The 12,908-nt window shown below is 38.9% G+C and overlaps 1 protein-coding gene across 2 annotated transcripts in view; it reads left to right on the top strand.

Annotated features, from left to right (window-relative positions):
- Nucleotides 1–12,908, top strand: part of MANBA (mannosidase, beta A, lysosomal) — a 143,336-nt gene that overhangs the window by 102,352 nt on the left and 28,076 nt on the right. For both annotated transcript variants that reach the window (XM_011992258.1, XM_011992259.1), the window contains 3 exons: nt 1,644–1,761; nt 3,690–3,776; nt 7,845–8,012. In XM_011992258.1, coding sequence (XP_011847648.1) covers nt 1,644–1,761; nt 3,690–3,776; nt 7,845–8,012 — 373 coding nt within the window. The remainder of the gene's footprint in view (nt 1–1,643; nt 1,762–3,689; nt 3,777–7,844; nt 8,013–12,908) is intronic.

Genomic DNA, 12,908 nt, shown 5'->3' with positions numbered 1-12,908 from the left:
ATATCTCAAACTCCTTACTGGGAGAACCACTGTTCTCTTCAAAGCTGTCAGACAGGGACATTTAAATCTGCAGAGATTTCTCCTGCCTTTTGTTTCGCTATGCCCTGTCCCCAGAGGTGAAATCTACAGAGGCAGGCAGGCCTCATTGAACTGCGGTGGGCTCCACCAGTTTGAGTTTCCGGCCGCTTTGTTTACCTACTCAAGCCTCAGCAATGGTGAGTGCCCCTCCCCCAGCCTTGCTGCCACCTTGCAGTTAGATCTCAGACTGCTGTGTTAGCAATGAGGGAGGCCCCCTGGGTATGGGACCCTCTGAGCCAGGCGCGGGGTATAATCTCCTGGTGTGCCATTCGCTAAGACCCTTGGAAAAGTGCAGTATTAGGGTGGGAGTGACCTGATTTTCCAGGTGCCGTCTGTTACGGTTTCCCTTGGCTGGGAAAGGGAATTCCCTTACCTCTTGCGCTTCCCGCTTCCCGGGTGAGGCGATGCCTCGCCCTCCTTCAGCTCTCGTTCGGTGGGCTGCACTCACTGTCCTACACCCACTGTCCAACACGCCCCAGTGAGATGAACTCGGTACCCCAGTTGGAAATGCAGAAATCACCCGTCTTCTGTGTGGCTCACGCTGGGAGCTGTAGTCTGGAGCTGTTCCTATTCGGCCATCTTGGAACCACTTTTACCTAAACTTACATCTCTGTGATGCTGAAAATAAACTTTATGAAATGAAAATAAACACATTTAAACTTATTTATTATCTAAATTAAATAACATTTTAGCATATTTACAAATGTAGAAATGTGCGTTGTAGTATATCATTTGATATTTAGAATGTAAATGTGATCAGTAACTAAAACCTGATTTTTTCCAAAAGTTGTAGTAATTTCCTTTTATTTTAAAATGTGTATATTATTTCAGATTTCATAAGAAAATGAAATTCTTCTCCAGACACAGCCACGGGATAATTGGCTCTATCTTTTCCTTTTCAAATGCTCCTCTCCTCTCCCAGCTGGGGCTGGGTTGGCTGTGGTCCTTCAGCCCGGCTGGTCCAATTGGTGAGCCTGCCGTGGTGCCTGTGCTGAGCCCTCAGTGCTCTGGGTCTGCCCATCCTGTTATTTGGCTTGAACAGTGTTGTAGGGATGGAGGGAAGGTGCATGCTCTCAAGCTGCCTGTAAGTTTCTAGATTTTCCTGAGGGTAATGTGAATAGGAATTGGAAAAAGTATAAAGGAAATTTACTAGAGAAAGAAATACCGGGCTGGAGGAATTGTATAATAGGAAATACAGGTGCTAGGCACTAATACTCAAGTCTTGATTTTGTTTTGTAGTGTGGAGGGTTTGTATAAAATTAGTGCATACTTTCCAAGGCTTTCAACTGTATTTTTTATAGGAATAAATATAAAACATAAATTTAATTTTAAAAAGAGTATAATAAAATAAATAGGTAAAATATAATAGGTAAATATATCACCCATAGGTTTTCTGTTTGTTTATGTGGTTATTTAATGTGTATATAATTTTATATTACTTTCTTTAATTTACATTATAACCAAACCGTCATGATTTTAGAGTGTTTTTTTCTAACAGAGATTAGAAATGTGTTTATCTTTTTTTTTTTCCAAGTTATGATTTGTTTATAAAATGTCTTCTACAGGTTACGGCTCCTTTTACAGTCTGTTGTGGATGCTAACATGAATACTCTTCGGGTTTGGGGAGGAGGAATTTATGAGCAGGATGAGTTCTATGAACTCTGTGATGAACTAGGAATAATGGTGAGAAGTTGATAGCATTTTATGTATTGATGTTACTCTATCCTCAGTTTGATTGCCAATGTTCTGAATGATGCAATTGCCCCTGTCTCAGAGCCAGGTATTCCACTTGGGGCTATAGGAATAAATGGCATCTTGTAAACCCAGAGCCACAGGTGATTGCAACTACCATAATTATTTATTTTTAAATGATAGATATCCTGTAAATTATTTATATCCCAGTATACATATACCTACTTTTAAAATAATTTTCTTTGTGATATTTAAGTATGCATATAAAATAAAAGGAAATATTTAAAACACTTAAAGGAGATCTGACAAAACCTAAAGGAGAAGAAAAATAATGAAATTAAGTAAAGATGTGTTTCATATTGTTTTTCTGAATTTTTTCTAATTTTTAATTTTTAATTTGTTTTGAGACAGAGTCTCACTCTATTGCCCAGGTTGGAGTGCAGTGGTGCAATCTCAGCTTACTGCGCCTTTCCCTACACTGGGGTCAAGCGATTCTCCTGCCTCAGCCTCCGGAGCAGCTTGGATTACAGGCGTGTGCTAAATTTTGTATTTTTAGTAAATCAGCATCCAGCTGATTTTTGTATTTTTAGTAGAGCTGGGGTTTCACCGTGTTGGCCAGGCTGGCCTTGAACTGCTGACCTCAGGTGATCCACCTGCCTCGGCCTCTCAAAGTGCTGAGATTTTAGGCACGAGCCGCTGTACCTGGCCCTAATATTGTTATTAAGTACTTTTAATGTGTTTTGCAATTGTGAGGATAAAGCAAAGAAAATATATTCTGTTAGTTCTATTATTAGTGTTCTAAAATATAAGGAATGCCACAGAAGACAAGGAATTATACTAATATTGATAATGCTGATGGTCATTGTGACAATGACATTATTATATAATATTCACTGAGTGCCAGGACAGGCATTGTTCTAAGTGCTCTACGTATTTTATCTTCATACCCATTCAATGAGGTAGTTACTATTCTCTATCCTCATTTACAGATAAAGAAACTGACACATGAAGAGGTTAAATATTTTACCCAAACTCTAACAGCCTGTTTATGGTGGAATCCAATTCTGACTCAGACAGGCTGCTTTGGGGCTATGACTTTTTTTCTTTTTTTTGAGATGGAGTCTGGCTGTGTTGCCTAGGCTGGAATGCAGTGGTGCGATCTTGGTTCACTGCAGCCTTCACCTCCAGGGTTCAAGTAATTCTTCTGCCCCAGCCTCTCAAGTAGCTGGGATTATAGATAAGTGCCACCATGCCCGGCTAATTTTTGTGTTTCTAGTAGAGACAGGGTTTCACCATTTTGGCCAGGCTGGTCTCAAACTCCTGACCTCAGGTGATCCGCACCCCCTCAGCCTCCCAAAGTTCTGGGATTATAGGTGTGAGCCACTGCTCCCAGCAGGGGCTGTGTTCTTAACCATTGCATCACACGGCCTCCTTAGGAAGGGACTTACGTAGTTTCATTACTAAAGTGTGCATGTAGTAATCCTTTTGTCTATGAAAAGCTAATTCCTTTATAAATGAAGTATGATTCTTAACAGTCTGTTGCATCTCTTAATACCAAATGCCTGATGAAAATTGGAATGAATTAGAAGTGAGGAGGGGCTGGAGGGAAGCCTCATTCTATGTCCCCTTCACACATTTTTTCTTTTTCAAATTCTTCTGTCTTCCCTTTCTTTTATACCTGCCTAGGGTTTTCTCTTCTCAGGTTTCTGTACACTTTTGTGCAGTTCTGGGAAGTCTTAATGTCTTTGATACCTTTCCTGGGTGCCTTTATACATAATGGTGCCCCAATGATCACACTCATCAGGCTAACTGAATTTTTCATTTGTGTGAAAAGTAATGCCTAGAGCTCAGAATGAAGACTTTCTTCTGTGTAATAAAACTTATGGAAGTGTTACATTCCCTTTTATTTGATTCGCTAGGTATGGCAGGATTTTATGTTTGCCTGTGCCCTTTATCCAACTGATCAGGGCTTCCTGGATTCAGTGAGAGCAGAAGTTGCCTACCAGGTATGTTATTACCCTTCCAAGAAGAAATAAAACACATAATATGTTTTAGTATTGCCTTTTGTTAAATCTTGCTTCATTTTGGTTTTTGTTCTCTACTACATTCCATGAAATATTACACAGCCAGGTAATTGACATCTAGGTGATTCTACCCAGTGTCATGGCTTTACCATCATCTATTGGCTGATGACTCCTAGATTTATCCCCAGTCCTGATTTCTCTGCTGACATTCCTCTTTCTTATATCCAACTGCCTACCTGGTGCCTCTGCTTGGAGGTTTAACAGGCATCTGAAGTGTAACATGTACAAACTAAACTCATATTGCTCCCTGACAATCTTGCTTCTTCTGGAGTTTTCTCCATCTCAGCAAACAGCAACACCGCTGTTTGAATTGCTCAGGAGAAAAGTTTAAATCGGTCGTTGATTCCTTGATTTATTTTGGATTCTACATATTGACATTTATATTTATATTCACAGATACATAAATGCAAGGAAATGATTATATGCTTTCTCCGTCTACTGAAAAGACCTAGAAATAATGGACAGTGTTGTAATGTTGAATATTCTTATATTGAAGTAATCTTTCCTGTTAAGAGAAAAGCTTCTTAGAGAAATGGCTGACTCCAGATCTGGCACAGGAAATATATTAGATAATCCTGGATATCTTCTTTTTACAAATGGCAATGGTGTTAATGTAATATTATCATCTGATAGTTTTAGCCACAGATCTGAGGTTTATGAGCTGTGTTTTGAATATACTTATTTTTGCAACAAGGTCTGTTTAGGGGATGATCATGCTTTGAAACACAAATTGCATTATATTTCCTCTCCCCTAAATATTAAGTGCATGGCATGGGTTTCCATGTGGAATCAGAGTGGGATTCTTGTCAATACAAGAAAATTCTGAATCATGATGTACTCCCAAAATACAGTTTAGGAACCAACTTGTGAGTATATCATATGCTGGTAAAATACTACTGAAACCTTGGACTGATTCATTAGCATCCATTAGAAATGATCACTGCACCAGGAGATCACCCCTCTTTTGTAAAAAGTTTACAAGACTGTGGAGACATATTGAGTTTTTATAGTGCTCTGCAACATGTTAAAGAAGGAAACAAATCAGTTTTCTCGGTAACCTCAGGTGAAGCTACACTGTGGATAATTATTGACTTTGATTTCAATTTCACATGTCCAACTGTCTGCCAGATTTTTTGCAATGTTGATATACAAAGAACAAATCTTTTGATATTTCTTCTTGAATGGTGAGTCTGCCACCGTAGGGAGGTCACTTTACCTCTTGAGCTTCAATTTCTGTATCTATAACTCTAGTATGATGTCACTCCTCGTGAAACTGTTTCAAAGATTAAATAGGATAATACATGTAAGGCATGCAGTACAAAAGAAATAACAAGTAATACCAGCTGTCCCACTAACTTAGCATGTCTTCAGAGTACATCTACTATCTTTTACCCAGTGCACTCTTTCAAGATTTTTCTTTTTAGCAGGAAATATGAAAGTCATTGATACTTTCTTCTTCCTCACCTCCCACATCCGTCTGGTTTTAAAATTGAGACAATTTTTTGATACCAATGTTACTTGTATTTGTATTTACTTTCTCATCCCCATACTTACTACTCTAGTTCAAATCTTATTTTTCCCTGTCCTCAAACATAGCATTGGTCTCTTTCAATATGTGCATACTCAACAGAGCTGCCAAAGTCATCTTCCACTGACACATTTTAAGTCATACCACATTCCTGCTCCGAACCCTGATCCTGGAATATCTCAACATGCAGATAACAAGGAAGCTATCGAAGTTATGTCAAAAGGATTTTTGAGAGACTCTGAGCAACCGAAAGGTGGACAATTTGAGATTCAATAAGGATAAGGACGTCAATGAATTGAATCCATCAAGTGTGTTAAAATCTAGAGTTCATAACATAGTGTCTACAGATGTATATTTTGTGAAAAACCATACAGAAATGCAAGGAAGCGATTTCTATAACACTATAAAACTCGAGATAGTGGTTACTTTTGGAAGGAGGAAGGGGCTGTGATTAGGAAGAGGCACATGGATGGCTTCCGGCGTGGCTGCACTGGGTGGTGGCTACAAGAGTGATTGCCTTATAATAATTCATCATATCATAATTTGTTTTCTGTAACTGTGTTTCATTTTAAAATAAAAGGTTTGAAAAGTACAATCAAACGCCTTCCCTTGCCAACAGCTCCCCTGAGGTGGCTTCTTGCCCTCTGGATAAGGTATAAGATCCTCTTGTGCGGGACCCCGTCCAGCTGGTGTCTGCTCCTGTTCAGGAACCATCTCCGTCTTGCTGTCTATGTCCTGGAACATCTTCCCTGTTCACTGCCCTTGTGGGCCACCTCCTTGGTTCTCCTTTGGCCCCTCTTACCTTAAGCTTAGGAAAAACCTTTTGCCTTTTGAGACACACATCACACTTTGAATTACTTGTTCAAGGATTTGTCACCTCTGCAAGACTGTCATCTCCCTGAGTCCTAGGGCTCATTCCCCTCTGCGTCCCCACTCTGTGGATTATTTACGAAGTGGATAGATGAGTGGATGAATGAATAACTTTAAACATATTAATTATAGTTACACAGGTTGCAAACATTTCAATTTTATTTTTAGTTTTCTTTCATATAAATAATTAAAACATCTATGTATCTTCAGTGCTTTGATGCATTATTAAAGACAAGGAGAGCCATTTCATGCAGAGTTTGTTAAAATTTTAAAGTAAAGCTTACCATAAAACTCTAAGTCAGCTTAAAGGTTGTGTGTAACACGGTGTCACTGAAGCTTTTTGCCACTTAAGGATTTATATTTGTATTTTCATCAGTAGCATAAATATGTCAGTCACAGTTAGTAGCAGCTGTCCCTTTCTTGGGCATTTACAAAGACAAAAAAAGAAATAGTGTTTATATGGCTGGCTGAGAAAACACAAGACTTACTTTTTAAAAAAAAAATGAAGCATATCTCTTTAATATACCTTCAGTGCATCTCTATTTCCTCTATATGAGTTTCTGAGCTTCTCGAATGGAGAACGCATTGAGAGCATCAGTGGGGGGCCATCAGTGTAATCACGCATGACAGTGAAAGTGAACCTATAAATATCAATGAGGTAACATTGCCAAAACATGTTCTAAAAGAATTTTTCTTGACCATTGATTCACTCTGCCATTCTCAGAGGAATTGAATTGCTCTCTACTGGAGCACATGTCCTAGTGTGTTAGAAGAAGGGACGTGTCTGAGTCTGTCCAGTGCAAACATAACACAAGTGGATCCTTTTGCCTTTATGTAGGGCCAACCCAGATGAGCTCAGTTTATGCAGGCCTCATGTGGCACAGTTTTGCGGTGGATTCTCCAATTTTCCCTTTTATATTTAAACATGTTCAGTAACTTAATGTTAGTTGATTTCTCAGGACATGACATTGATAGTTATTTCAGGAGACATCACCCTGATTGCCCTCATCTGTTTTCCTTTAGAGCATTCCATATTTGTCTTTAACTGCCAGCATACCTCTAGTACTCACTTGCTTTGTAAAACCTTCTCTAGTTCTCCTTCTGGTTTTCTGATCTCGGTGGAGCCTGCACAGGAACCTCTGTCCCTCCTTCAGTGGTAGTGATTGCTTTGCCTCATTTGTTTGTTCACACAGAACTCCAATTTGCTGTTAAGAACCAGTCCCCAAAATATAATGTCTCCTGCCTTTTGTATTTCCTGGAAGTTTTCTCTGTGGCAATCCACGTAATGATGAGTTTATTCGTTCCCTTTTTCTTTCTCTTTCTAAAAAAGGGGTTATATTATCTTCAGTTTTTGTATAGCAGAGAAGAGAAACCCTATGTATCAGTGTTTATAAAATCTAGTTAAAAAGAATCTCAGCGATTTCTTAAAATGTATTTCTATAGCTAACATGACTAGCCATTTTCAAATTAGGTTTTTGGCACATAAGAATTTATGTGCAAAAATGCAAGGGCTCTAATTTTATGAGTAATTATAGCTCTGAGTTTCTTATGTTAACTCTTTGAAAATCATTTTATATTTTCTTAATTTTCAGATCAAGAGACTGAAATCTCATCCTTCTATCATCATATGGAGTGGCAATAATGAAAATGAGGAGGCGCTGATGATGAATTGGTACCATATCAGTATCACTGACCGGCCAATCTACATCAAGGACTATGTGACACTCTATGTGAAAAACATCAGAGAGCTCGTATTGGCAGTAAGTAATGATTTTTTAATGCAGTGGAATTTAAGAATGTATCTTTAAAATGGATAAGTTTGAATACTGGTATAGTATGTTTTATGCCCCTTTTTAGGGCTGTCTTCAACAGTATTGTTTGATTACAGAGTATCCCATTGTAGTGCAGCAGCAGATGAAAGGATTTATGGGCTGTGGACTTCTTGGAGGATGAACTTATCTGTGTCGCTCTCCACACATACACCAATGCAGTGCTTACAATGCTAGGTTGTCACATGCTCCTTGGAGTCCATCCGTGGATCCCAGAAAGCCCTTAGAATCTCTAGATTAGATGATTATTGATATGCCACTGCTACAATTCTGTAATCATATGTGTTAAAGTAGAATTTGGTATATATCACATGTGAATATCCTGGTATGTGATTTAAGGGACAAAGAGAGATGAGAGAGCTGGTCTCCAACCCCACTGTATGGCCCTTGCTCTATAGTGATTCTCTTTGCACCCCTCTTTGTCTCATTGGCATATTATACAGACATATGTTCATATAAATTGGCCTTTTTGTGAGAAAAAGCATTTTTTTTCAGTAATGCCTTCAAAAGTTTTAACTTTTGAAAAACTTTGTTTAACATGTGATTTAATAATCTGGTTATCTTTACACTGTTGTGTCTGTAAATAGATGTTTTAAATATCTGGGTATATCCGGAAGCAATTTGAAAAGGCATCTGTTTTTTAAAATAGTATGTGATATTAGCACCTAAACATGCCCAGTTGAAGGTGCTATTCCATTTATGAGAAGAAACTTCATTGAGAATTCATAAAAAACGTGGGTTCAATTGTATAACTTACCTGATATACTAAGTGATGTGTCATGAATAATTTTTCTATTCACAAAATGTGATGGTACAAGTTTTAAAGAATATTTACAGAACACTTATTTTATAAGCTTTTTATTCACAATATTGGTATTATGTTTTTCATGTCTGATGGATTTATAGTTTCTGAGGATTTTCATTTTATAGCATAGTGGTTAAGTACTCATGCTTTGAAATCCTGGCTGGGCCACTTCCTGTCTATGTAATCTTGGGCAAGTTACTTCATCTTCCTTTTCCCATCTATAAAGTTAGGTTAAAAATAGGAGCTAACTTTTAAGAGTTGTTATGCGGACTAAGCGAGATAATGGATGGAAGGTACGTGACTCAGTCTGACACATAGTAACCTTTTTTTTTTTTAAGTTAAAATATTTCTTTGGGGGAGGGGACACCACATTTCTGCTTAATGAAAAGAAATATTTTTACAATCCAGAGCTCTTTTATTTTTTAAACACCTGTTATGCCATGCATTCATAGGGAACAGGTTCTAGAAGCTCAGGCTCTGTTCCGTTGGTTCTCACAGTGCACTTCTCTGGGTGGAGCCAGCTGTGCTTCCATTGAACTCAGGCTCCTTTCTCTTTGGCTTCCTTCTTTTTCTTTTCCTTTCTTTCCTTCTCAAGTTTTGGGGAGCTATCTTGGCTCCTAGAGTGCTTAATATGCTCAACACATTAATTCTCTTGGCAACAATCTTGCACTTAACTTGTTGGTTTACAACAGTGCCAACAGCCTGCTGGCTAGCACAGTAGACTCCTCTGGTTTTCCCATGTTAACGTTTGTGGGGTATTCCTTTTTGAACCAGATGCATTCCCCTGATGTCTGCATCACCCTTCTTGTAGATTCACATGTATATGGCCAAAGGAACAACTCCATATTTTCTAAAAGACCTAGAGAATATCAGGTGCCTCTCCTCTTTCCCTTTGTGTGTCATCGTTGTGGTGAATTATTGGAAGATGGTGGTTCACAGTAACTTTTTTTTTTTTTTTTGAGATGGAGTCTCATCTGTTGCCAGGCTGGAGTGCAGTGGCGTGGTCTCAGCTCATCACAACCTCTGCCTTCCAGGTTCAAGCAAGTCTCCTGCCTCAGCCTCCCGAGCACCTGGTATTACGGGCATGTGCCACCACGCCCAGCTAATTTTTGTATTTTTAGTAGAGATGGGGTTTCACCAGATCTCCTGACCTCCTGATCCACCCACCTCGGCCTCCCAAAGTGCTGAGATTACAGGCGTGAGCCACCGCACCTGGCCCACAGTAACCTTTTAATTAAGACTAGCCATCATCATCATCATCCTTGTTGGTTTTGTTCAACAAGGTAGGTCTTCAGACACTTACACATTTTGATCATTAATTTTAACACTACTTTCTTAAGCTTTAAAAAATTAGCTTCTTTGGGCCATTTCTTTTTCACCTGTGAAATGGAGATATGCCTTTCTGTTTAGGGACTTACTTATCTTAAAATGAGCTGTGAGCAGTAACTGATGTTTGCAAAATTTTTTGAAGATGAACAGTATTAAATGCTACATAATCACTACTGCTTTTAATTTCCACCAAAGTATTAGGCATCATAAAAAGGTAAAGCAGCATAAATTGATTCATCTATAAATTGGCTGTAATGATTGGTTTCCTACTGCACTTGCTTTTTTTAATGGCCATTCTGTTGGATCACCTTGTGGTATTTCCTGGTCCAAATAAGTGTTTAAGGTCATGACTTAGAGAGAGATCGTCTGTGAGATCTGCAACAAATAACCACACCTTAAGAATAAATGATTTATAAATGGACGGAAATTATAATGCATCATCAAAGCCAGATATTTTTAGGTAGAGACTTGTTTGTAATTTTACTGCATGGCTCAGCTTACCAAATTTCTCAAGCATCTCAAGAAATGAAGGGAAATCTGTCAAGCTTGATCAATCAAGGCCAATTGACTGGCCTTCTTCTTCAATGTTCTTCAAAGCCATTGTAGCAAAAATATTTTTAAACATTTAATATCACCTATAATTTCATCATACTTTTTAATATTTTTAAATTCACCCAACATCTACTGAGTACCTATTACCAAGTGCAAAGCCTCATCCCCGATGCTGTGGGGCCACTCTTATCCGTGTGGAGTTTACAGTCTGCTGTGAAAGGGAAGCAGGGAAAAAATTATCAGACCTTGGGCAGTGAAAAAAGTGCTGTTAAGAATGTAGCTTCATAATGCTGGGAACTGTTGTGGCAGAACCATTAATTTTAACTGAAAGAATCTAAAAAGGCTTTCAAGTAAAAGTTTACATTCAAGCCAAACCTTACAGGTGGAGAATTTTGAGGCAAAGTGTTGTCTAGTAGTGCTTTAGGTCATGAAAACAATGTAAATAAAGGTAAAAAGATGTGAAAGTAGGTGGTATGTATAATGAGCGGCAAGCAGTGCCTGGTGGCTAAGAGCAAGGGACTCCTGGATTCCTGTGGGAGAGTGGAAGGTAGTAAAGACTGGAAGCAGACCATAGAGGGACTTTAAATCATATTATGGAGTTGAGCTTATTCAGTAGACAGTGGGAAGCCAGTGGACATTTTGCAGGAGAGGAGGAACTTTATCTGGTCCATGTTATGGAAGATAACTTTACTAACAAATATTAGGGAGGTGAGAGGTCCTAGACAAGGAAACCAGTCATAATAACTAAAACTCCAAGTTACTGAGATGTCAGGGATCAATATGTGAATTAAAATTATTATATTAATTAATATTATTATATATTAATATATTAAATTAAAGCTGGATGTGGTGTCTTACACCTGTAATCCCAGTGACTTGGGAGCTGAGGCAGGGGGAACATTTGAGGCCAGGAGTTTGAGACTAGCCTGGGTGATGTAGCCAGACCCTATCTCCAAAAAAATTTAAAAAATTCTCTGGGCATAGTGGCATGTGTGCCTGTAGTCCTAGTTACTTGGGAGGCTGAGGCAGGAGGCTTATTTTGAGCCCAGGAGGTTGAGGCTGCAGTGAGCTGTGATCGTGCCACTGCACTCCAGCCTGGGCAGCAGAGCAACATTCTGTCCTTTAACAATTTTTTTTTAAAAATTCATTATATAAGTGCTTTCTGTAATTTATTTACTTAATTTGTAGAAGTTCCCTGGAGTGTAGGTGATATATTTATTTTAGAGTCATGAAGTCCTCAAGGTCATGGAGGTCATAGGTAGTGGAGTCCAGTGGTGTGGGATTGGAAATGAGGTGATGGAAAAAAAATCTGAATGTAGAGTTGCTGCTCCTCAGAGTGACTGAATGTGGGAGGTAGGAGAGGGAGAAATTGAAGATGACTGCACTCTGGGTACCATCAGCAAGAAAGGGAGCATAGTCAGATAAGTTTGGAATTAGTAAACAAGGAATTCTGCTTTAAAAGGTTGGATTTGCGATGTTGGCAAGACAACACAGGGAGAAATGTGGAGCTGGTTATCAGGAATGTAAGTGTGGCAGTGAACATGAGGTCAAGGGTGCAGGTGTGGGCAAGGAGTAATCAGAACATCCATGTGAGGGGAAGCCATGGGACAGGGTATAGAACAAGGAGAAGCCTGAGATAGAGGGAGTGTCCATCTGGGGATGGAGAGGGTAGCTGGAGAAGGAAGAATCAGGAAGGTTGGGGGAAACTGGAATGTGGAAGAATTGTGAACGAACAGCCAGGAGTGGAGAGAGCTTCAGAAATAATAGGTGGTAAATAGGGTCATTTATTGCACACCAAGAGGGAATGAGTGGGGACAGAAAGAACTGCTATATTTAGTAAGTAGAAGTTCATGGGTAATTTTTGAAAAACATTTCAGTGGAGTGGCATGATCAGGAGTTGAATGTCAGGGGTTTATGAATGAGAGGATGGTAAAGAAATCTGATGTACTACAAGGGATCAAAGGGACTTTTTATTAGGATAAGGGGAGTCCTAAGGAATCTAAGGGAAAAGGGCAGTAGAGGGAGATTAAGAAAAAAAAGAGTGGAAGATAGTTTGTTGGCTGTAGTACCAAAGCAAAATAGAAAGATGATCAGAATACAGAGAGTCTGGCAAAGGAAAGGGTTAAGGATTTTTTTTTTTT

Source organism: Mandrillus leucophaeus, unplaced genomic scaffold (assembly GCF_000951045.1).
Source record: "Mandrillus leucophaeus isolate KB7577 unplaced genomic scaffold, Mleu.le_1.0 Scaffold409, whole genome shotgun sequence".
Taxonomy (NCBI): domain Eukaryota; kingdom Metazoa; phylum Chordata; class Mammalia; order Primates; family Cercopithecidae; genus Mandrillus; species Mandrillus leucophaeus.
Note: the sequence above shows the minus strand (reverse complement) of the source record. Positions and strands in the feature narration are given on the sequence as shown.